Source organism: Bidens hawaiensis, unplaced genomic scaffold (assembly GCF_021521415.1).
Source record: "Bidens hawaiensis isolate Kalapana, Puna unplaced genomic scaffold, B.hawaiensis_p1.1 tig00053229_1, whole genome shotgun sequence".
Classification (NCBI taxonomy): Eukaryota; Viridiplantae; Streptophyta; class Magnoliopsida; order Asterales; family Asteraceae; genus Bidens; species Bidens hawaiensis.
Window position 1 is genome coordinate 36361 of NW_027506250.1, and position 25104 is coordinate 61464.

General features: G+C 33.5%; 1 protein-coding gene and 1 long non-coding RNA gene across 2 annotated transcripts; both read left to right on the forward strand.

Annotated features, from left to right (window-relative positions):
- The first annotated feature begins 3979 nt into the window (after nucleotides 1–3979).
- Nucleotides 3980–4803, forward strand: LOC143617237 (uncharacterized). The gene is made up of 3 exons (XR_013150795.1): nucleotides 3980–4012; nucleotides 4506–4581; nucleotides 4689–4803. It is a non-coding gene; the product is annotated as an uncharacterized LOC143617237 (long non-coding RNA).
- A 5167-nt stretch (nucleotides 4804–9970) lies between these two features.
- Nucleotides 9971–24192, forward strand: LOC143617241 (heavy metal-associated isoprenylated plant protein 12-like). The gene is made up of 5 exons (XM_077089862.1): nucleotides 9971–10078; nucleotides 10166–10241; nucleotides 10609–10841; nucleotides 23882–23957; nucleotides 24065–24192. Exons 1-5 carry the CDS (start codon nucleotides 10064–10066, stop codon nucleotides 24190–24192), a joined length of 528 nt encoding a protein of 175 aa, XP_076945977.1. The 5' UTR covers nucleotides 9971–10063.
- The last annotated feature ends 912 nt before the right edge of the window (nucleotides 24193–25104 follow it).

Here is a 25104-nt window from a genome sequence, read left to right on the forward strand (position 1 = left end):
TGATAAAGGTATAAAAAAATATTATTTAATTAAAATGAGAGAGAAAATGTAGTGATTTTTAAGTAATGACAAAGAAACTCTATTAGTTGAACTCCTCAAATAATTAATCAGTAAACTGTATTACTTTTCTTTTTGATCTCTTACCTTAACTTGCGTGTAGAACCCGTAACTTCATTCAACTAAATTCTTCTTCGCTGCCCCCACACACTAGTGCCTCCATTATTTTGAGCCCTATCCACAAAGAAAAAAAAAACCTTGGACTATTAATTAAATACTGATTTTGTGAGAGCTCTACACGACTTTTTGGTTGTTTATTTATAAAAAACGAAACAATTCAACCACACAAAATATGAATACAATAACCTTATACTATTTATTATGATAAAACTCTATTTGCTGAGCAAGACTCATATAAGATTGAAATCAAATAGACTTAATTAAAATAATCAAGACTCATTTTTCTAATTAAATAGACCAAACTGACTCAAAACTCTTTAAAACTTTATCAAAATTGATGCTTTAGTTTCCTTTTCAACCTAGACCAAACCGACTTGTGCAGTTCCATTCGAATACGCATTAATACCAAGACTATATATGTGTTTGTATCAAGTCAAAAAGTCTACTGATATAGATTAAAGAACGACCTCCAACAAGTGACAAAAATATCATTTTCGAATTTCATTTTCCTATTGAGGCGTCTCCTACAGGAGAGCTTCAAGTTATTTTATTTAGAATATTTATTTTTATTTTTCTCATTAGTCATTTTGTTAGTCTTCTAATATCTGTCTGGGGTGTCAGGGATTCTTATTTTTAGGGGTGCAAACGAGCTGAGCTGCTCGTAAGCTACTCGAGATCGGCTCGTTAAAAAGCTTGATCGAGCCGAGCTTAATTGAGCCCGAGCCCGAGCTCGAGCTGGAGCCTAAAAGTAACCTCGTTGAATAATCGAGCGTCACTTATTGAGCTTGAGCCGGCTCGCGAGCCTAAACGAGTCTGCCATTTATATATTTTTTTAAAATATATATTTTATAATTATTAATTAATATATATATATATATAATGATGAAAAAATAAATACAAATAACTAAATAATATATATTTTTATACATAAAATTATAATAGAAAAAAATATAAAAACAATTATAATTATATAAAAAATAATTGATAAATAGTAAACAAGCCGAGCCCGAGCCGAGCTCGAGCTTGAGAATCTAATCACGAGCCGAGCTCGAGCTTTGAAAATAGAGCTCGAAACGAGCCGAGCTCGGGCTCGGCTCGGCTCGTTTGCACCCCTACTTATTTTACCTACTTATAACTTTTCATTAAGTTAATAAGTTACGAAACTGTAACTTATGAAATTTTTCCTCTCACAATACAAACAATCCTAAACACCTTGTTACTTTTTAAAAGTTAATAAGCTATAAGTTAATGGAAAGAAGCAATCCCAAACACCCTCTTAATATCTTATTCTAAAACACCATTTGGGTTCTTAACCTTATATTATAGTTATAGTTGATTGTATACTATCCAATTTATTGATATTCGACTTGGTTTCATATTAAATTTAGTCCACAAAATATAATTAATTAATAATACCGAAAATAGTTTTCTTTTTTCTTTGTTTTTTTTCTGGGAAATTTGAAGGAAAACACAACAGGATGGCATGAGGCCATGAACCATGTTTTTGCTCGGTTCAATTTTCCAAGCAACATATAAAAAGATCCTCGCCATGTGTATCTTTACGCGCCGCCACATTGTTCTTACTGTTCGGTTCCGAGCACGTATTTACAAAACCAGAACTTTCCAGTTCTTCTATTTGATTTTTATTCTTCCATATCTTACCCTACGGTGAACAGTTTTTGAACAATTTTTTTATCTTTAGTTTTTGTCTTTTTTCCTTTTCATATATTTAGTTTTTCCCCTATTTATGGAGGTTTTTATCCTTGGTTATTTCTTTAGTTTTTTCCTCCATCTTTTGTTTTGTGAAATAAAATGAAGTCTTATTTATTATTATGTTGCCGTTGTGTCGTCAAGTCGTTGCTTCGGCTGACTCTGTTATAGCTCCTGCCTTTACAGTCGAAGCTCCTGCTATTATACTTAGTTGTCGTATGACCGTGGTCAAGGCGCCGTTGATGTGCTAAAAGTAGTTATATAAAAACACGCTAATCTAGACACCAAGTAATAAATTCTAGACTCTTAAACTTAACTAAACTACTAACCGGCAAGTGAACCGGTCGACTCTAATACAGCTAAGTAAGTCCGGAAATTGAACCCACGAGACTCTTTAAATTATGTTTACTAGCTAATTAGACTCGACTACAAAACACGACTTATTATTTATATTTGTTTAAGGGGGTTTTTTATTTAAAATACTAAATTAATATTATAATTAAAACTAATTAAGAAAACAAGTAAATTAAACGAAAACAAAGTTTGTTATGAAAATAAGATGATGATGAGAAAACTACCCAGGCTAGACTCCCCAAAATTTCGGTAATGAATTAACTCGGGAAAATATTTAGTTATGGACTGGGATCGTAAAATAGACACTTAAAAGAAAAAACCAAATAGGACCCCTGACCCTTCTCAAGAGAAAAGCTATGGATTTCTAACAAGTTTTAACGCACACCAGTATTAAAAATCAAGTTCGCTTACGGTCACCTAATTGTTTATAATTTAGTTCCTTTATACGAAATCCTACCTTACAGCGCGGAAATCAAAGGCAATTTAATATATCAAATTGATTCAATAAACAATAATTAAATAATCAAACCTAGACGGACTCCTTACGAAGAACTAAATCTAGCAAAATCAAATAATAAAGATCTATCGATAACCTAGCACCTTACAGCTATTTAGGTTAGCAGCACACTTAGGTTTATTTAATTAATAATTATTATTCCTATGATCTTATTCGAAATCAATCATAAAATAATCATAAACACAAAGTAGATGACCTAATAGCAACCTATCATAATGACAAACAATAATTAAGGCAACTATGGAATAATAACAATTAATCAAACAATCCTAAATATCCATACGCATCAATTTAATAGAAGTAAACCTTTTACTAAATCATAAAAACCATAACGTAAATAAATCTAAAATCAAAACACAACGTCAAAGTAGGTTCATCATAAGCCTAAGCAGTCTATAATGTTTAGCCTAGCATCTTAAAATAAAACAAAACAATACTAAACGAAATCATGGCGAAAATAAATAAGAACGGAAGAATAAAGGCGATAAAACCCGGAGTCTTCGTCCTTGATCAATAAGCACTTCGCCGGCTGATTCCTCGACTCCAAAGCTGCCAGAAACTCGCCTCGGACGCCTCGGAACTCTCCAAATTCGTCTGGACTTCAAGGTATGATTAATGGTGAGTTTAGGGGTCTTTATATAGGCAACAGGGGTCCAACATTATTATTATTATTATCTGTTTATTTTTTTAATTTATTTTTAGTCATATAAAAAGTTTAGCTTACTGTAGCAATAAAATCCTAGAGGTTGTGCTATGTCCTAACGTAGACTTGGTCTCATATCCCCTAGTAGACTTTGCATGCCGTTCCACAATAAATAAATAATTAAATAAATAAATAGTATTATTATTAATAATAGACTTTACTAACTTGGTCCATGGCTAGCATTTATTTTTCTAATCCCTTTCACAACAATTCTATTTTTACCAGCAAAACAGACCATTATTACTCAACAGTCAACACAACCATAGTTTACATTTTACAACTTACCAAGTGTTGAAAACAAGAAAATGAAATGCAAACATTTACCGGGACTTGTACAAACATCTTGGTAGAAAGTAATTAAACGACGCAATTTCACTTGCAAAAATTGAATGCTACTTTTGGCCACTCATTTTCTTATTTTTTCTAATATCATCCCTTCCACAAGTAACGGTCAACCCATTCTTTCCTCGCACCTTCCTGTTTTCTTATTTCAAAACCTTCAACCATTTGTCACACCGATCACCATCTCCATCAATATGCCTGAAAGCAAGGTAAATTTCATTACTTCCTCTTTTTCATATGGAATTTTTTTGTGGTTTTGAGGGTTTAGCAAAAAAAAAAAAAAAAAAAAAAACCGGTTTATGGTGGACCAAATTGATCGTGAAGTGTTTTTGGGGATTCTGTTATCTGAGATAGCATAATAGGATACGTTACAAGCTTAGGTGGGATCTGTTATCTCAGATAGCCGAATTTACATGACTTGTCTCACCCGTCACATGCTTGTTTGATGGACCCATGACAAGTTTGGGTGGGGGAACTGCTATCTCAGATGGCGGAATCACCATAATTTTTTTAGCGACATGTGCACCCCTGGAAACCATCAAACTATGGCTAAATCCACCAAACAAGCCAAATTATGCGTTTCAAATGAACCTCTATTTCTTTCTTGTTAGAAAAACAAATATTTTATATTCCTAGCTTTAAATCATTAATCCTCATTCATATTTGTCTATTTTAATGTTATTAACCCGTAACAAATTGCAGAAAGTGATTCTTAAAGTGGATATCCATGACGAAAATGATAAAAGGAAGGCTTTAAAGGCGGTTTCAGGACTTTCAGGTTAAAATCATTGTTCTTAAGTCTTAACTTCATATTAAGTTATCATCCAAATTTTAGCATCATAATTTGATTTAATAAACATAAATCCTTTTCTGAAACTCGTTTAGGGATCGAGTCCTTGTCTATCAACTTGATAGACAAGAAACTAACGATCGTTGGAGACGTTGATCCAGTGAATGTGGTTGGAAAACTTATAAAGAAATGGCACACTGAAATAGTCAGTATACGGAGTTGACTTTGGATTATTGTTGGTGTATCATACTCATACTTGTATTTTTATAAAGGTTGATTGGTGTATCATAATCATACTTGTATTTTTATAAAGGTTGAATAATATATTTTGAGCTTTGTTTTGATTTAATGATGCACGCAATGACTTCATAAACTTATCCTTGTGTATCTAAATAAAAAAATACAAGTCTTATTTAGGGATATTTACGAAAATTAAAAAAATATTGTGTAGCTTTACTTGATTAAAAGGTCTAAAAGTTATATTTAGAGGGCCTTGATCTAAGGGTATCAAATAATTGGATAAAGATTTGTTTTTTTAAGATCTCGTGGTTATCAAAATAGACCTAATTTACAAGTAAATTTAAAAGGACTATGAAATGCTGTAGAAAAAAATAAATCAAAATTCTTTCGTGCCTCCTCGCTCTGAAAATGATGTATTTATGTTTAGTTTAATTAAAGGAGGCTTTCAATGGATATCTTACTGTAATTAAAACTTGAATTTTACTGACTTCATTTTCATCAAAAACGATTATGTGCTTCTCAGTTATAGTCCCCTTAATATAAAATTTTTGATGACATAATCTTCTTAATTATTTCTATTAAATATTTGATGACATACACTGTAGAATATTTCTTCAATACATTTTTATATTTTTTCAATATTCTATTCGATGGAAATGTTATTATATGTTCATTATTTTTAATGATTTCATATTTATAAAATTTTCATTTTTTAAAATTCTTTCAATATTCTTTCTGTGATAGAATTGTTATATATATATCATATATGTTCATTATTTTAAATGATTTCATATATTTTAAAATCTCTAACTACATTATAACCAAAAATTAATAAATGCATTTCCGGTTCAATTTGAATTTATTAATATTTGAACCGGTGATAAAAATAAATTGTTAAAACCAAAGAAGCATGAAGGCAATTGGGTAATAGTTCGAGCATCGGGAGTGTGGCGTTTCCAAACCGAAGAGGTGACAACTGTCCCTTGACAAAGTCTACAATATATGTGCCCGGAATGAAGAGCATTATCTCGGTCCCTCAAATAACTAAGACATGAAAGTATGTTTTGTTCAGACCACATGACGTTAGGTTGTTTGAGGAATTCAAGACTAAGAACATGTTTGGAATTGATTTTGAAAAATGTTTATTGGCTTTTTCAAAAAGTCATTTTAAAAAGCCAGGATTTTATGCTTTTGAAAACTGTTTTTTAATCCCTTCAAAACGCTAAAATAAAAAAAAAATTTGTGATTGTCAAACACATTTTAACTTATTGGCTTTTTAAAAACACCAATAAGTCAATAAACATTTTTCAAACTCAATCACAAACATGCTCTAAGTCAACACCAATATGAGACCTTGAATGTGTTGCCAACCGAGTCTATAGCCACACCAATTTGTGGCATGTAAGACTTGGTCACGCAGCCTATGGTAAATTAAACTTAATCTCTAGAAAAGAAAGAGTAACTTGTTTACCTGTGATTGAAGTTACAAATGAATATATGTATGTAGAATGCCAATTTGGGAAGGCACAGCCAACCACTTGAGTTCATTCATATATACTGACGTGCTTAACTCGATGAAATAGAAATCAATGGCATGGAGTATATGATCACTTTGACAGACTTCTGTTCTCGCTATGAAATGTCCTGAACTCAAGGTGTCTCAGAGGTTGGGTTTACACATGCAAGATAGTTCTTAATTGAACTTCAAATTAACACAAATCCTAGCAGAAATCATACATATAGTTCAAACCCAAAGGCGACGGATCTATAGAAGAACAATGTAAGTTGTTTTAACATAACAAAAATTATAAAACTTCAAAACTTTCGGATGTCGGTCTTCAGCCGGACAAACCTGCTTCTGTGCTTGCCATTATCAAAATCATTATTACCAATTTGATGGCATTCAGAAAATCAGTTTATCTGAGTGAGTTCTAGATTCATAACATTCATTCACAAACATAATTAAAATAATAATACTTGAGTACCTAAGGGTACAAAACATAAAATTTTGTCACGTCAAAGGAAAGAACTGCCTTTTACATCATTGTAAGACTAAGGGGGTGTTTGGGATTGCTTATTTTCATCAACTTATAACTTATTAACTTTTTGAAAAGTAATAAGGTGTTTGGCGTTGCTTATATTGTGAGAGGAAAAGTTTCGTAAGTTAAACTTTTGTAACTTATTAACTTAATGAAAAGTTATAAGGAGGTAAAATAAGGAATCCCAAACATGCCCCAGGTTAAAAACGTCCAACCCTACCCGACTTCTAATTTTACAGGTAGGCACACACCGGCCTAACAATTGTACAATTGTCAGCCAGCCACAAGGCATTGCCAAATTCAATAAGGGCTAAGTTTGTGTGTGGGACTATTGGTAGATTTGTATGTACTTAGCTTATAACAACGTTCACATTTGAAACATCTTACTTCTAAATGCTAGCATGCACGTATTGGACCCTAGAACACATAAAAAGGGGTCTAGATCGAACTCACATGATAATCCGGCTAAGTTATACTTGACTGTTACCGTACTTCACTCTAAATACGTACAAGGTTCACATGTGAAACTATCAACGCCATGCGACAACTACAAGTTATCGCTCATTCAAAAGTTCTCGCTTCGGTCAAGTATTCACATGCTATAGTACTCACGCCGATCTAATATTCAATGTCAGAAACATCACTTAAACTCGGATTCTTTTACAAACGTGAAAACTATGGTTATATGCGAAAACTATGAGTTTCTTCTTCTTCTTCTTGCGAACATGATGTTTTTATGTGAAAACTCTGGTTTTATGCAAAACCTATGATTTTTGCGAAACTATATCTATGCGAGAACCATGTGTTGTATACGTCCCCTTTTGAGTTGATTCATTGTAATGTTTTAGGCCCGGCCATGTCTTGTTATGGTTTCAAATACTTCATTAATTACGTTTCTTGTTATTGCTCTAGCTGCCTAGTAACGTACGTGACTCTATATTATGAAATATCGTTTCAAAATGTTTTCCATTTTTGCTCTTCACATGTTGAGATAAACACATAATTTTTCTTTTATCTACCGGAACATACCATGCATGCAAAAAAAATATCAACCTTTTCAATCTTACTTTCTGCAACTTACATGATATTATATTTCATAAGTCTAGCTATGTGTAAACGGGATTGCTAAATTTGAAGCTTTAAACCTTAAGGGATTCGTACAATAATTTTTATAACAGCTTCAAGTTTTTAAATTAGTTTACTCGGTATATTTTTTATAACCTATTTTCTAAAGAAAATAATATTTTGTCGTCCAAATTAATATGAAAACCGAGTTGAATAATAGTGTTTGGTTGGTACGTACAGGTCAACTATAATGAATATTTTTTTGTCTAGAATAATCAATGATATGGGTCCTCGAATGTTATTCCAGATTAAGATGTTATAAGTATACAAGTTTGATTAGCCCTCCAAACAAACCACATGTTTATGAACTGTTCATAGAAAGTCCATGTATTTATGAAATGTTCATAGTAAGTAGTTAAAGTGTTAAATTAATAAATATGAAAAAAGATATTTGTTTATATAATATATATATATATATACATATATATATATATATATATATATATATATATATATATATATATATATTAAACCACCAGAACTAAACACATGCCATGTAAGTTCGTGAACGTCAATTCGGAGGTGGTACCGAAGGTGGTGGTGGCGACCAGATGTGGTGGTGGTGTTTATGTATGGCATGATTAAAGCTTTGGAAGAAGGGCAGGTCTTAGGTTCAAATTCGATTTTGAGCATTTCTTTTTCTTTTGTTTTATTTAAAATGCCGTCATCGTGGTCCATTAGGTCTTAATCAAAGTTCGATTCATGGGGAGACGATGGATAAGAACAAATGAGAAAGTGGGATATGTGAAGACTAGATAACAACACATTAAGGAAGCGTTGATCGAGGAGAGCATATATATGTGTGGTTGAGAAAAGAGATTTTCATGAATATAGTGAAAATATAAAGATTGACAAAAAAAAAAAAAGGTTTTTGATATATATAATATTACTCATTACTCATTTGGCAGTTTATGTCCCTTAAACAATTTGATTAGATATCCCACAAAGTAGAATTATAAGTATTTAATAAGGATAATATACAATACTTAAATTAGATTTACCAAGAATCTTAAATAAATTAAAAATAATAAATTTTAATAAGTATAATAATTATAATTTTATCCGTGGTTCTTTTCAAAAACTTTATGTGACTGTATTTTCTTTTTAATTTAATTAAAAATGAGACATAAAAAAAAGTTACAAATAGTTTGGCAAAGTTTTATATCACAACTTTTAATTAAGATATCATTTCAATCATATTAAAATTTTGTTTTTTTGACCTTTTCTCCCGTTGCTAATGTGTATGTAGCGACCCCAATGAGCGTAACATGACGAATCAATTGATACCCATGGACTTCTTATCATGTCTCCGACATAACATGCATGTTTAGTAGCCCTGGTTTATTTATGAAGCTGGTTTATAATTTTCAAACATTAAAATTCGGGCTTAAGTTAAATGAGTGAATCACCAAGCAAGCTTATGAGCAAGCCAGCTATTGAGCGAGCTTACTTTGGCTCGAGCTCAACTCGTTTAGAAGCCGAACCAGCCTGGCTTTGCTCCTTTATGAACTACATGATTTTGCGTGAATGTTTTAAGCTATCTTCAAGCTAATGACAAGCTGTTTGAACTACCCTAGGCCCAACCACAAAAAGTTAACCATCTTAATAGTTTTGATCAACTCCAAACCGGTATGTTTCTACCTATACCGTATGTACTAAATAATCGTCACATAATTTTCAACACTCAACTAGAGATGTTTACGATTTGGTTCAACCAATTTAACAATATTTCTAGACCGAACACTTGACTACAAGTTTTAGAATCGGACAAACCAAACATTGTTTGATAATACAGGAGATAGACTTGGTCTCATGACACTTCATGTCTTTTACATACTTGGTCCAAGTCTTGACTTCGAGTTTTCTAACTCTTTGGCATCAATTGAATGTTCTTTTGGCCTTATACTAGTCAATTTTTTTCTAATATCTTTTCTTCCACAAGTAATGTTCAGACCACTATTTCCTCTTCTTACAACACACTTAGAATTCAAAACATTTTCTTTATTTTATTATAAATCACACACACAAACACATCTGCTTCACCAATCATCATCATCTCCATCAACATGCCTGAAAGCAAGGTATATTTTCTGTACCTTAATTGATATCAACTTCTACATCCGTATTTCTTCATAATTTTACTGTTATTAATCCTTAACTAATTGCAGAAAGTGGTTATTAAAGTGGATATCCATGACAACAATGACAAGAGGAAAGCGTTAAAGGCGGTTTCCGGTCTTTCAGGTTAATATATGGTTCATTTTATCCAGTTTTGATTCTACACCAAATAACTTTTTTTTTAAGTTGTCATGGAATAAAAAAACCGAGCTCCGAAACAAACTATTCGAAGCTGAAAAAAGTATTTACATCAATAAAAAGAGGATTCTTAATCCACTCATTCCAAGCAACTCTAGCTTTTGCGATTTTTACTAGTGTACCATAAAAAAGAATAATAAACAATATTCTCGAAAATCTTTCCACTTCTAACCAAGTTCGGCTAAAAAACAATCTTATTTCTGAATCTCCAAAGAGTCCACCAAGTTGTAAAGCAAACCACTTCAATTCCGTATAACTTGATTTAGTTAGAGAAAACCAATCTTAAATCTTTTAGGGATCGATTCGGTGGCTATTGAAATGAAAGACCAGAAACTGACGATCGTTGGAGACGTTGATCCGGTGAATGTTGTGGGGAAACTTAAAAAATGGCACACTAATATATTGAGCGTTGGACCCGCAAAGAAAGAGCCGGAAAAGAAAGCGAATGGAAATTTGGTGGCTTACAATCCGTACTGGCCGCCACCAGTATACGGTAATCATTCTATAGAAGAAGATCCCAATGCTTGTGTATTTGTTGAATGTATAATATATATAAGAGATGCATAGCTAGGTACATGTATATGGGTTTGTTGTTGGGTTGTTGGTCATTATCGTACTTTCTTTTATATTATACAAACAATGATTAACCTTAAAACACGCTTTTGGTGTATCTCTAACTATAAGTAGTACTGTGTAGTAGCCCTAAGCAATTAACGTGGAAAAAATCGAATATCGGTCAAGGACCGATATATGAGATATCGTTTATCGTAGTGAGATATCGGTAGGATATCGGTAATTTTAATATCATGTAAAATTCATATGTATAGCATTTTAACACTTATAATTCAGTATAGTCTCCAACCATTAAGTCATTAACAAATTAACCTTTTGCAAATTGCAAAGCACCAACAATCGTGCCAAGTAAGAATTGATTAAGACTTAAAACACTAACATTGAAAATTAAAAGTTGATAATTAAGACTTAAAACACTGATATCGGGAATATCGGTGATTTAATTAATGCGAGTACGTATACTACCTGAACAAGGACGTATTCCCACTTGTGCCAGTGTCTTCAATGGGATGGGGACTAATGTTTTATATTATGAGGTTGGGATGACTCGACAATATTGATACTTTAGCATTTAGCACGTACTATTGAGTAAGATGTTGGATTACAGCTTCCAGGTGCCAACTGTCATGTGTATCTATCATATATTTTTGTGAATAAATAAAATATAGCTGTAACGGTTTTTATTAATCATAACTGTTATCTATAAGTCATTGTTGGCCCCAACTAATTAGCTGGCTACTGATGGTCCCAACTTTTAGCGTATTTATTCTCAACGGTCAGCGACTAACAAAATCTTAACGCCGTTACTTGAAATCGTCGGTGAAAACGATTTTAGCCAGAAAAGTCATTTTTTTATGGTAAACTCAACGTTACTAAATATTTTTTTTTAAATAACATGACTAAAATTCATTAAAAAAAAATAGGTGGTTGTGTGTTTCATCATTGGGTACAGCTTGTTTCTCTGCGGCATTTATCAGCTTCGGGGACTGTTCAACGTCACTTTCTTACTTTCGACAAGTCATTTCTCTTTGTTTCCCGAGATCATATTATGTAATACAATACAAGTATAGATTGTATTGCCTATCTTTTCTTTCACCCGCATTCGTGCCTAAACAGTGATGATAGACCACTTTTTTTAATAACACCAAATGCTCTTTCCTTTTTTTTTCTTGCTAGTTCTTGTGTTCTTTTAATAATGCACTTTTTTCTTCATTTGGGCATATAAATGCTTTCACAATAGTGGCGTACCATGGATAAATACCATCAACAAGATAATACTCATGCATGTACTCTACATTTTCGACATAACATGTTTCTCCATGTGCAGAACAATCAAAGATGTCATTGAAAATAAGTGATCGATCCTCAACATTGATATCAATGTTAGAACCATAAGCTCCAAAGAATGCATTTGAGATCCAAAGGTCAGATGATGTCACAACTTCGAGCATCATGGATAGGCGTGGGTGATCACCTCGTTGATGCTAACATCGCCAACCAGGACAATTTGCCCACCTCCATTATGTGCAATCAATACTTTAAAGCATCCCACGGATAGTCGTGTATTTCTTAATGTACTTCGTATTTTTTGTCGAATGTTACTCACTATAGGTCTCCTTAAACATCTCTTCACATTATAAGGACAAAAACACCTTAGCGTAAGAATATAAATAATTGTAACAATAAATGTGCCGTAAATAAATGCTTGTAACACCTTCATACATTCCTCCCACAAATCGTACGAAGTTCCATACACAACTTGACGAATAGTCGATGTACACTTTTTGTATAGTAGTGAAACATGATTTACCTCTAGCGTCAGCCGACCTTTTTTGAGAAAAAGGACATGTCTACTATAAATCGACAACTATGCGTCAAAATAAATTCTGAATCATTCAAAACAGTCGCCTAAAGATTTTGATATCATACCCGGGGTTGTCAAAAAAATAGTGACATACAAGACATTTGATAGCGACCTCACGCTCCTGATCAACTGTATGTCGCCTAGTAATTGGAGTGAACTTCGGCGTGATGGTTAACATATCATATTGGAGCGACTTTCATAAATGGCTCGTTTTCGTCAAATGATTCTGACAATAAAAATTCATACGTCATTATGAGAAATATGAGATTTACGGTAGTATAGGCAATTACGTATAGTAAGATTGAAGAGTGGTAGAGGGTGAAGAAATGAACGTGTTTAGTTAGTTTATATATACTTTATTTATTGAATTATTATTTTTGCTTATTGAAAAGACTCGTTAGAGGAACGCCCCCCCCCCTCCCCCCCCCCCTTCTTTATATAGATGGTCCAAAAATTATTTGGACCTTGTTACTAGGCTCACGACCTCGCCTTGTCTTCTAGGTCCTTCGTGTAGCGCAATGGACAAAACTCTCACTCTTAGCGTAGCGTGAAAACCTTCAGAGACAGAATATTAATTTCGTTCAACTGTTTTGCATCGTTTTGTGTGCCAATCAACCCGGGACTTCATCTCATGCCCGTACCGGTCCAAAATAATTAAGCATCATTAACGTCATGTGACCTGCAAAATAATAACACAAATGAAGTACCATTGCTCGCATTCTAAACTTGATAAAAACTATAAAATAAAACAAATTATACATTATTTATATCTGACCATCACTTTGACACCCTCCTCGCAGGTGGCATGTTGTGGTGCTCACCGCGATCAGGTTTCATGTTGGCCTGGTTGCAACCCTTAGCAACTGTTGAGGGTAGAAATTTCAAAGATCCTAGCAAGCAGAATCCTTTGAAGAATCCTCACAGTGTATCAGGATCACAGACAGAAAAGATCCTTAATAAGTATTATTATTAACTAACATTATCCTTTCATCATTGACTTGGTCCTGCAGGAAACAAACGGTCAACAATTAATGTCTCTAAAGACTTGATCAAACCATTAAGGATAATGGCTACGTCGTCTCAACCACCACATCAGTTGTCACTTATTGTATCAAGTCAAAAAGTCTACTGATATAGATTAAAGAACGACCTCCAACAAGTGACAAAAATATCATTTTCGAATTTCATTTTCCTATTGAGGCGTCTCCTACAGGAGAGCTTCAAGTTATTTTATTTAGAATATTTATTTTTATTTTTCTCATTAGTCATTTTGTTAGTCTTCTAATATCTCTCTGGGGTGTCAGGGATTCTTATTTTTAGGGGTGCAAACGAGCCGAGCTGCTCGTGAGCTACTCGAGATCGGCTCGTTAAAAAGCTTGATCGAGCCGAGCTTAATTGAGCCCGAGCCCGAGCTCGAGCTGGAGCCTAAAAGTAACCTCGTTGAATAATCGAGCGTCACTTATTGAGCTTGAGCCGGCTCGCGAGCCTAAACGAGTCTGCCATTTATATAATTTTTTAAAATATATATTTTATAATTATTAATAAATATATATATATATATATATATATATATATATAATGATGAAAAAATAAATACAAATAACTAAATAATATATATTTTTATACATAAAATTATAATAGAAAAAAATATAAAAACAATTATAATTATATAAAAAATAATTGATAAATAGTAAACAAGCCGAGCCCGAGCCGAGCTCGAGCTTGAGAATCTACTCACTAGCCGAGCTCGAGCTTTGAAAATAGAGCTCGAAACGAGCCGAGCTCGGGCTCGGCTCGGCTCGTTTGCACCCCTACTTATTTTACCTACTTATAACTTTTCATTAAGTTAATAAGTTACGAAACTGTAACTTATGAAATTTTTCCTCTCACAATACAAACAATCCTAAACACCTTGTTACTTTTTAAAAGTTAATAAGCTATAAGTTAATGGAAAGAAGCAATCCCAAACACCCTCTTAATATCTTATTCTAAAACACCATTTGGGTTCTTAACCTTATATTATAGTTATAGTTGATTGTATACTATCCAATTTATTGATATTCGACTTGGTTTCATATTAAATTTAGTCCACAAAATATAATTAATTAATAATACCGAAAATAGTTTTCTTTTTTCTTTGTTTTTTTTCTGGGAAATTTGAAGGAAAACACAACAGGATGGCATGAGGCCATGAACCATGTTTTTGCTCGGTTCAATTTTCCAAGCAACATATAAAAAGATCCTCGCCATGTGTATCTTTACGCGCCGCCACATTGTTCTTACTGTTCGGTTCCGAGCACGTATTTACAAAACCAGAACTTTCCAGTTCTTCTATTTGATTTTTATTCTTCCATATCTTACCCTACGGTGAACAGTTTTTGAACAATTTTTTTATCTTTAGTTTTTGTCTTTTTTCCTTTTCATATATTTAGTTTTTCCCCTATTTATGGAGGTTTTTATCCTTGGTTATTTCTTTAGTTTTTTCCTCCATCTTTTGTTTTGTGAAATAAAATGAAGTCTTATTTATTATTATGTTGCCGTTGTGTCGTCAAGTCGTTGCTTCGGCTTACTCTGTTATAGCTCCTGCCTTTACAGTCGAAGCTCCTGCTATTATACTTAGTTGTCGTATGACCGTGGTCAAGGCGCCGTTGATGTGCTAAAAGTAGTTATATAAAAACACGCTAATCTAGACACCAAGTAATAAATTCTAGACTCTTAAACTTAACTAAACTACTAACCGGCAAGTGAACCGGTCGACTCTAATACAGCTAAGTAAGTCCGGAAATTGAACCCACGAGACTCTTTAAATTATGTTTACTAGCTAATTAGACTCGACTACAAAACACGACTTATTATTTATATTTGTTTAAGGGGGTTTTTTATTTAAAATACTAAATTAATATTATAATTAAAACTAATTAAGAAAACAAGTAAATTAAACGAAAACAAAGTTTGTTATGAAAATAAGATGATGATGAGAAAACTACCCAGGCTAGACTCCCCAAAATTTCGGTAATGAATTAACTCGGGAAAATATTTAGTTATGGACTGGGATCGTAAAATAGACACTTAAAAGAAAAAACCAAATAGGACCCCTGACCCTTCTCAAGAGAAAAGCTATGGATTTCTAACAAGTTTTAACGCACACCAGTATTAAAAATCAAGTTCGCTTACGGTCACCTAATTGTTTATAATTTAGTTCCTTTATACGAAATCCTACCTTACAGCGCGGAAATCAAAGGCAATTTAATATATCAAATTGATTCAATAAACAATAATTAAATAATCAAACCTAGACGGACTCCTTACGAAGAACTAAATCTAGCAAAATCAAATAATAAAGATCTATCGATAACCTAGCACCTTACAGCTATTTAGGTTAGCAGCACACTTAGGTTTATTTAATTAATAATTATTATTCCTATGATCTTATTCGAAATCAATCATAAAATAATCATAAACACAAAGTAGATGACCTAATAGCAACCTATCATAATGACAAACAATAATTAAGGCAACTATGGAATAATAACAATTAATCAAACAATCCTAAATATCCATACGCATCAATTTAATAGAAGTAAACCTTTTACTAAATCATAAAAACCATAACGTAAATAAATCTCAAATCAAAACACAACGTCAAAGTAGGTTCATCATAAGCCTAAGCAGTCTATAATGTTTAGCCTAGCATCTTAAAATAAAACAAAACAATACTAAACGAAATCATGGCGAAAATAAATAAGAACGGAAGAATAAAGGCGATAAAACCCGGAGTCTTCGTCCTTGATCAATAAGCACTTCGCCGGCTGATTCCTCGACTCCAAAGCTGCCAGAAACTCGCCTCGGACGCCTCGGAACTCTCCAAATTCGTCTGGACTTCAAGGTATGATTAATGGTGAGTTTAGGGGTCTTTATATAGGCAACATGGGTCCAAAAATAGGTTAAGACTGTTAAAAAAGAAGATTCTGGAAACTGACACCGCCAATTACACCCGCCGCGCCGCGCGACGGCCCTCTTCCCCTTGGCCGCGCGGCGCACCGGCCTAGGGGGGCTGGTCTGGCTCGTCTGGTCCGGTTCAATCCTGGTTCGGTCCGGTTCGTTTCCTGATGCGTCGGTTCTCCGGTTCGGCTTGTTTTTGCTCGTTTTTCGCCCTCTTTTCACCGGAATTAAAACCCGAAACCTACATTATTCAAATAAGTTAGTAGTATACAAATCCTAATAAAAACCGAACATAAACGATTAAAATATTAATTAAAATATACAAGGAATTAATATATATTTAGCCTTATATCAGCCGCCGATCTTCTTAGTCCTACAACCGATCAAGTTCCTGCTCAACATGACAACCGATCGTGTATCTTCACAAACTTTGTGCTCCAGTCTGAGCATCCATTTTTCTACCGCTTTGACTGTAGAGGAATATTAGAGAATATTATATATTATTAGGATTTGAGTATTATATTGTTATCATAGTTTGAAGATTGTATTTGATTATGTTTTCTTGTATTTATCTTTATTGTACTTCTATATAGTTGATTTTCGTTAATCACTAACAAGTGATTAGTGGATTATGAAAATGATGATTGTCTAGTCTTATGAAATTAAGGAGGGTAATCATAACCTATTGTTCAAGAGTTGGAAAAAGGTATTGTAAAGGGGCTCATCTGATATGAGTCAACTCACACCATATCGAGCCAATTTTAGTTTACTCAAGTAATATAACACTCTTATATTGTTAGTTGAAAACACGTCTCAACAGGTCAACACCATAGACCACTTTGACGCCGCACCTATTAGTGATTTTAGTGTTATCTAGCTATTTTGTGTAATTGAAATTCAGTTAAGGACCGAATGAGAAGTCATAATCAAAGAGCAAAAATGAGGATATGTCGTGATTTTGTTCTTGGGTAGTCAATTTGTTCATGAGTAGCAAATTGTTCATCAGTATAACCTTTCTTAATCAATGGCATAACTTTATCAATAGCAGAGTGACGTAATTGTCTATTGACAGTTATGGAAGTTATAACCGCCAATTTTCATGGCATTTCATGAAGGTTGTGATGGTTCATTGCACCAATTCAGCCTATAAATAGAAATCGGTTTGGTCATATTTTGGTATGAAAATTCTTAACAGATTTTACACTCGTTCTTGAGTAACAAGCTCGATTATAGGGCCTAGATGATGATGATGACGACGACGACATAAATGAATAGAAATCCAATCAATTTATCTTTGTTTTTAGATTTCTTTAGAAACGATATTAAGAAAAAATGAGTACTTAATAATAAGTCGAAATGAGTATTCATTTGTTGAATAAAGGATCAGAAAAATCAAAATCAAGACTTGGACCAAGCATGTAAAATCCACGAAGTAGACTCTACCTAACCGACCCAATAATTTGGTTTGTACTTTTATAAAGCTACGGTTAAACGATAGTCTATAATTTTCATCAAATTGTTAGAATCGGAATGTGAACACCTCTAAAGTGTTAAGAATTATGAGACAATATAGATACATGATAGGGGAAACATAGGCTGGTCGAACGGGTTTGCCAAAACTTTTAAGTTAATATCCTAGGTTGGGTTGAGGGCATTCAAAAGGTTGTGGCTCAAAGCTCATTAAAAATCACCTTGTTTATAAATGAGCGGAGCCAAGCTGGTTCGGTTTGTAAACGAGCCGAGCTCAAGCCCAAGGTTTGCTAGCTCATAACCTCGCTTAGTAGCTCGCTCGTTTGGCTCATCTAACATAAAAGTTAATATTTTAACATTCATAAGTTGTAAACCAATTTCACTTATAAATAAACTCACGTAAAACGATAAATGAACCTACTAGAGCCCACCTGAATATTAATTAGTATTTTCATTAATCTTAATACTTAATTTTAATGGAAATACTAAAATAAATAATAGATTTTAAATTTATCATAAAAAAATTGACTCAAGCTTAAATTTCTGCTCGTTAAGTATAAATTAGTGAATCCAAGTTGGCTCGTTTACCTCAAGCCAGTCCGAGCTAAAGTTGGCTCTCTTTGTCCTAAATTTCGAATTATCTTTTAATTAAAATTTTATTTCCTAATAAGATGATCTAGCAGATTTTTCGGCTTCCAATACACATTTAGACAACAAAAAAGTAAGTTGAAGTAACTATGACAGTTCAGGATTCGTGTTGGATTAAACAGTTTTGACAAATATATAAACACATAATTTAGGGAGCATTTGATTTGTTGGAATTGTTAAGTTTAATTAAACTTAACAATTCCAACAAATCAAATGCTCCCTAAATTATGTGTTTATATATTTGTCAAAATAGACCAAAGCAACTTGTTTTAATTTTATTCAAATATACATTATTACATTCAATATAAAGAACATTAAACACCCACAGAAAGTGACAAACATATCATTTTCGAAAATCTCACACTTCTTCATTTTTATATAGAGGCGTCTACTAAAGAATGCCCCTTCACTTCAGCTTATTATATCCAGAATATTTAATTTTGTAAAGAAAATTTCTTCTAACAACCCAAACTGTAAAGCCAGAGTGGGGCATCGAGACTCTTTAAATTCGGGAGGTACGATAGCTTAAATACAAGAAAGTCACCGTTCTAAAAAATCATAAATTTGAAACTCACATTAAGATATGGTCCTAACATCTATATGAGATATATATATTTTTTTTTAGTTTTTTACACTCAAAAGGGATACATATAATAGGTGGAAATATAGAAGGGTCAAGAATTAAGACGGTTAATGTTTTAAAGGTTGGATCTAGAGCATTAAAATTTACAAATAGCCTGTGGCTTGAAGATTGTTAGAAAAAAGTTTATACAAAACCGAATAGTTTATAAATAAGTCAACTTGGTTCAGATTGTAAATGAATCAAGCTCAAGTCAAGGTAACATCACTTGGTGGCTCGCTTGCTTGACTTGTTTAAGTTAAGTAGTTAACTTTAGGTTTTAAACTCCATTTAGAGATAAGCTAATGTTATATAAGTCTTAATTATAATTGTAATATGAAACTTAATACTTGTTTTTACTAATTAATATTAAAATCAAAATTTAATATTAATCTTAATTAACGTGTTGGCTTGTTGATACATGAGCTTGTTTGAACTATTTACTAAAAAATTAGTTAAATTTCATTTTGTTAAAATATAAAAAATATATACACGAGCTCAAAATTCATTTTGTTAAATATAGAAAAGTCGAACCTAGTTCAATTGTTTATTCAAACCTAAACTGCTTAAGCTGGCTCGATTCGACTTAGTCATTCCTTATACAACCCTAATTGCTTCGCCCGAAACACTTTGTTCAGTTCACGACTGCCAATCCCTCAAAATTGATCGGCATTTTAACCTTCCGCTACAAAACGTTAATCATCTTAATAGTTTTGACCAACCCACTTAACATGTATACATTATAAGGGGAAGAGGGGGCACCGGCAGCAATGCCACTTTGGCATCCCACCACGAGCGGTAACACCGCCGCCCTGGATTTATGGGTAAAAACGGTTACCCGATGGAAAATTTTACCGATGCCTTTTTTTTTTACCCCTGGCCATGGGCATATGAAAAAAAAATCTTTTTTCCTATTTAATCTTCAACCAATTACCATTTTTTTACACAACTAAATACATATCATCTCAATATAATTTTTCTGGCTCATTATGCACATTCATCTTCTCTAGTCGTCTCTTATACTCAACCTTCTCAAATGCCTTTGAGAACAGGACCATGGACATGGTGCTATGATGACGAGGGCGTGCTGTTGAATGATTGTATGTACGCAATGGGCAACAGTACGTATATCGGAAGGCCAATTTTGGCATGCGGTTCAAACAGTGTATGTTTAACGGAATTTATTTATGAATGTATATATTTTTTTAGTTTTACTTACGTACATCATGAACGTGACTGATGCCGACTGGATTCGCAATGACTTACAGCCGCAACGAGTGAGTTTTACCAACCGAAGACATTATTTTTTAGATTTAGTACTAGTGCCATTTCCAATTTACATTTTTTTATGTTAGTTTTTGGTACTTGGGCATTCACGAATGTATTTTTCTTTTGCTTTAGTTAACGTGCAATCACAAACTTCTCTGATACGACCAAATTCGCAAGGACTCGCAACAGCGAGCATGTTTGACCAACCGAATACACTTTCTTAATAACGTTTTTTGTTCTATCATAAGTTATAAGAGTGCCAATACTATTCTCGGTGTTTACTAATTTTATTTTTAAGTTTGGTGTTACCACAACGAACCTAACTAATCCTGACCGAATTCACATCACTGTGTCGTTGCATTGCAATGGGTTTTCAGTTCTAGTTTCCATTTATAATGTCTGCACTAAATATTGGTCTCACATATCTCAATACTCTTCAAGGGGTATAGGACTTAGGGAGGTCATTGAATCAGATATTCAATCAATAACAAAACAAGAAGAACAAAGAAGATTGATAGAAACTTAACTTTGAATAGAGAAAAGTGTCATTTTCATCCTTGTAGTTTGACAAATAATACGAATTTAGTTCAAAAAGTTTATTTTTTGCATATGGACCATCCACGTTTCTCAATTCTTATCAATTACATTCAAATCACTAACTCCGTTAAATTGAATCGTTAAGTTAGGGGTAGATATGCTTTTTCACTCTTTCTTTATTATATGAGTAAAGTGCCAAAATCTTCCCTGAGGTTTTGTCACATTTGCAAATTTCATCCAAAAATATTTTTTTTGGCAATTAAACCCTAATTTTTCCCAACCTTTGCCAATTTCGTCTAAGTTGTTAACTCGGTCTAAATTCAACGTTAACTCAGGGGTGTTACTGTCCTTTTCCATGTTTGTTTACATTATTATTATTATTTAGTATGTGTTTGTTCGATGACATATAATAATGTGTTTACATTATTATTATTATTATTATCTGTTTATTTTTTTAATTTATTTTTAGTCATATAAAAAGTTTAGCACGCGATGTGGAGAAGAGTAGTGTTGTCTATTCACGGGACCTCGCGCTGTTGGGGGCTTGCTCCGGTTAATAATGGGGTTCCCGGGGTTTGGAAGAATTGTGTTATGTTCTGGAACAAATTTAAGGTTGATGGTGTGGGTTTTAATAGAGTGATCCGGGCCACAGTCGGGAATGGTCGCCAAGTTAGGTTTTGGACGGATTTGTGGTTGGGTTCGGCGCCGGTTATGGACAAGTATCCGTCCTTATATGCGGTAGAAAAACATAAAAATGTCTTGTTAGCTGATCGGTTGGTGGTCACTGGATCTTCTCGTCGCATTGTGTGGGATTGGCTTAGAGCTCCTTGCTCCCATCAGGAGGTCAGCGAGAAGCAGGAGTTGGAAGATCTCCTTCAAGGGGTGGTGATGGTTGACCGTGAAGATTCATGGTCTTGGGCGGTTGGTAGCTGCAAAGAGTTTGAGGTTTCGGCGATTAAAAGATGGATGGTGCGGTCCGTTGTGGACGCTGGGAGTTCCAGTTTCCAATGGAGCGATTGGGTCCCGAAAAAATGTAATATTTTTATGTGGAGGGCCGTTCAGGATAGCCTTCCAACCAAGCAGGCTTTAGCTAGACGTCATTTGTATTGTGATGATCATAGTTGCGCTTTATGTGAGAGTAATGAGGAATCGCTCGAGCACTTGTTAACCGGGTGTTCCATTTCTATGGCCGTTTGGAATGCGATTGGTTCATGGTGCAACATCCCTAGACTATTTGTTTTTCATGTCAATGATTTGGTGGAAGTGCATAAGGTTTGTGGTGCGACGGGGAATAAAAGGTTGATTATTCATGGAATTGTCATCATTACTTGTTGGAGGATTTGGCGGGCTAGGAATGAAAAGATTTTTTCGGGCAAGAGCACTAACGTGGCAGAAATGGTTGCGGATATAAAATCTTTGGGTTTTCTTTGGTACAAAAATAGATCTAAGATAGGGGTGGTGGATTGGAAAAATTGGTGTTTATTTGATGTAACGTGATTGTTGGTTTTGGTTTTTGGATTTCAGCGTCTTTCTCCGTCTTGGTGATAGTCGTTGGTTGTGTCTTTTTTTAATGAAAGTCAATTTTAAAAAAAAAATATATATATAAAAAGTTTAGCTTACTGTAGCAATAAAATCCTAGAGGTTGTGCTATGTCCTAACGTAGACTTGGTCTCATATCCCCTAGTAGACTTTGCATGCCGTTCCACAATAAATAAATAATTAAATAAATAAATAAATAGTATTATTATTAATAATAGACTTTACTAACTTGGTCCATGGCTAGCATTTATTTTTCTAATCCCTTTCACAACAATTCTATTTTTACCAGCAAAACAGACCATTATTACTCAACAGTCAACACAACCATAGTTTACATTTTACAACTTACCAAGTGTTGAAAACAAGAAAATGAAATGCAAACATTTACCGGGACTTGTACAAACATCTTGGTAGAAAGTAATTAAACGACGCAATTTCACTTGCAAAAATTGAATGCTACTTTTGGCCACTCATTTTCTTATTTTTTTCTAATATCATCCCTTCCACAAGTAACGGTCAACCCATTCTTTCCTCGCACCTTCCTGTTTTCTTATTTCAAAACCTTCAACCATTTGTCACACCGATCACCATCTCCATCAATATGCCTGAAAGCAAGGTAAATTTCATTACTTCCTCTTTTTCATATGGAATTTTTTTGTGGTTTTGAGGGTTTAGCAAAAAAAAAAAAAAAAAAAAACCCGGTTTATGGTGGACCAAATTGATCGTGAAGTGTTTTTGGGGATTCTGTTATCTGAGATAGCATAATAGGATACGTTACAAGCTTAGGTGGGATCTGTTATCTCAGATAGCCGAATTTACATGCCTTGTCTCACCCGTCACATGCTTGTTTGATGGACCCATGACAAGTTTGGGTGGGGGAACTGCTATCTCAGATGGCGGAATCACCATAATTTTTTAGCGACATGTGCACCCCTGGAAACCATCAAACTATGGCTAAATCCACCAAACAAGCCAAATTACGCGTTTCAAATGAACCTCTATTTCTTTCTTGTTAGAAAAACAAATATTTTATATTCCTAGCTTTAAATCATTAATCCTCATTCATATTTGTCTATTTTAATGTTATTAACCCGTAACAAATTGCAGAAAGTGATTCTTAAAGTGGATATCCATGACGAAAATGATAAAAGGAAGGCTTTAAAGGCGGTTTCAGGACTTTCAGGTTAAAATCATTGTTCTTAAGTCTTAACTTCATATTAAGTTATCATCCAAATTTTAGCATCATAATTTGATTTAATAAACATAAATCCTTTTCTGAAACTCGTTTAGGGATCGAGTCCTTGTCTATCAACTTGATAGACAAGAAACTAACGATCGTTGGAGACGTTGATCCAGTGAATGTGGTTGGAAAACTTATAAAGAAATGGCACACTGAAATAGTCAGTATACGGAGTTGACTTTGGATTATTGTTGGTGTATCATACTCATACTTGTATTTTTATAAAGGTTGATTGGTGTATCATAATCATACTTGTATTTTTATAAAGGTTGAATAATATATTTTGAGCTTTGTTTTGATTTAATGATGCACGCAATGACTTCATAAACTTATCCTTGTGTATCTAAATAAAAAAATACAAGTCTTATTTAGGGATATTTACGAAAATTAAAAAAATATTGTGTAGCTTTACTTGATTAAAAGGTCTAAAAGTTATATTTAGAGGGCCTTGATCTAAGGGTATCAAATAATTGGATAAAGATTTGTTTTTTTAAGATCTCGTGGTTATCAAAATAGACCTAATTTACAAGTAAATTTAAAAGGACTATGAAATGCTGTAGAAAAAAATAAATCAAAAATTCTTTCGTGCCGCCTCGCTCTGAAAATGATGTATTTATGTTTAGTTTAATTAAAGGAGGCTTTCAATGGATATCTTACTGTAATTAAAACTTGAATTTTACTGACTTCATTTTCATCAAAAACGATTATGTGCTTCTCAGTTATAGTCCCCTTAAAACTTTACGTCCGAAATAATCTCAGTAATCTTTGTATTATTCTTCGTAAACACCTTCTCGTTTCTCGCCTTCCAAATGCACCAACATGTTAGCACCAAGATGCCATGAAGAAGCTCCTTTTTCCGGTTCGAACTCCCGACTGATCAACAATAGTCTGTATATCATTAATTGAGAATAAGAAGATCGGAGGAATGTGACACCACCGAGCGATTCCATTCCAAACTCCGTCAGCAATTTGACACACTGTGAACACATGTTCAGCCGTCTCTTCAGCTTCTCCACATAGGAGATTATGTGCTTCTCAGTTATAGTCCCCTTAATATAAAATTTTTTATGACATAATCTTCTTAATTATT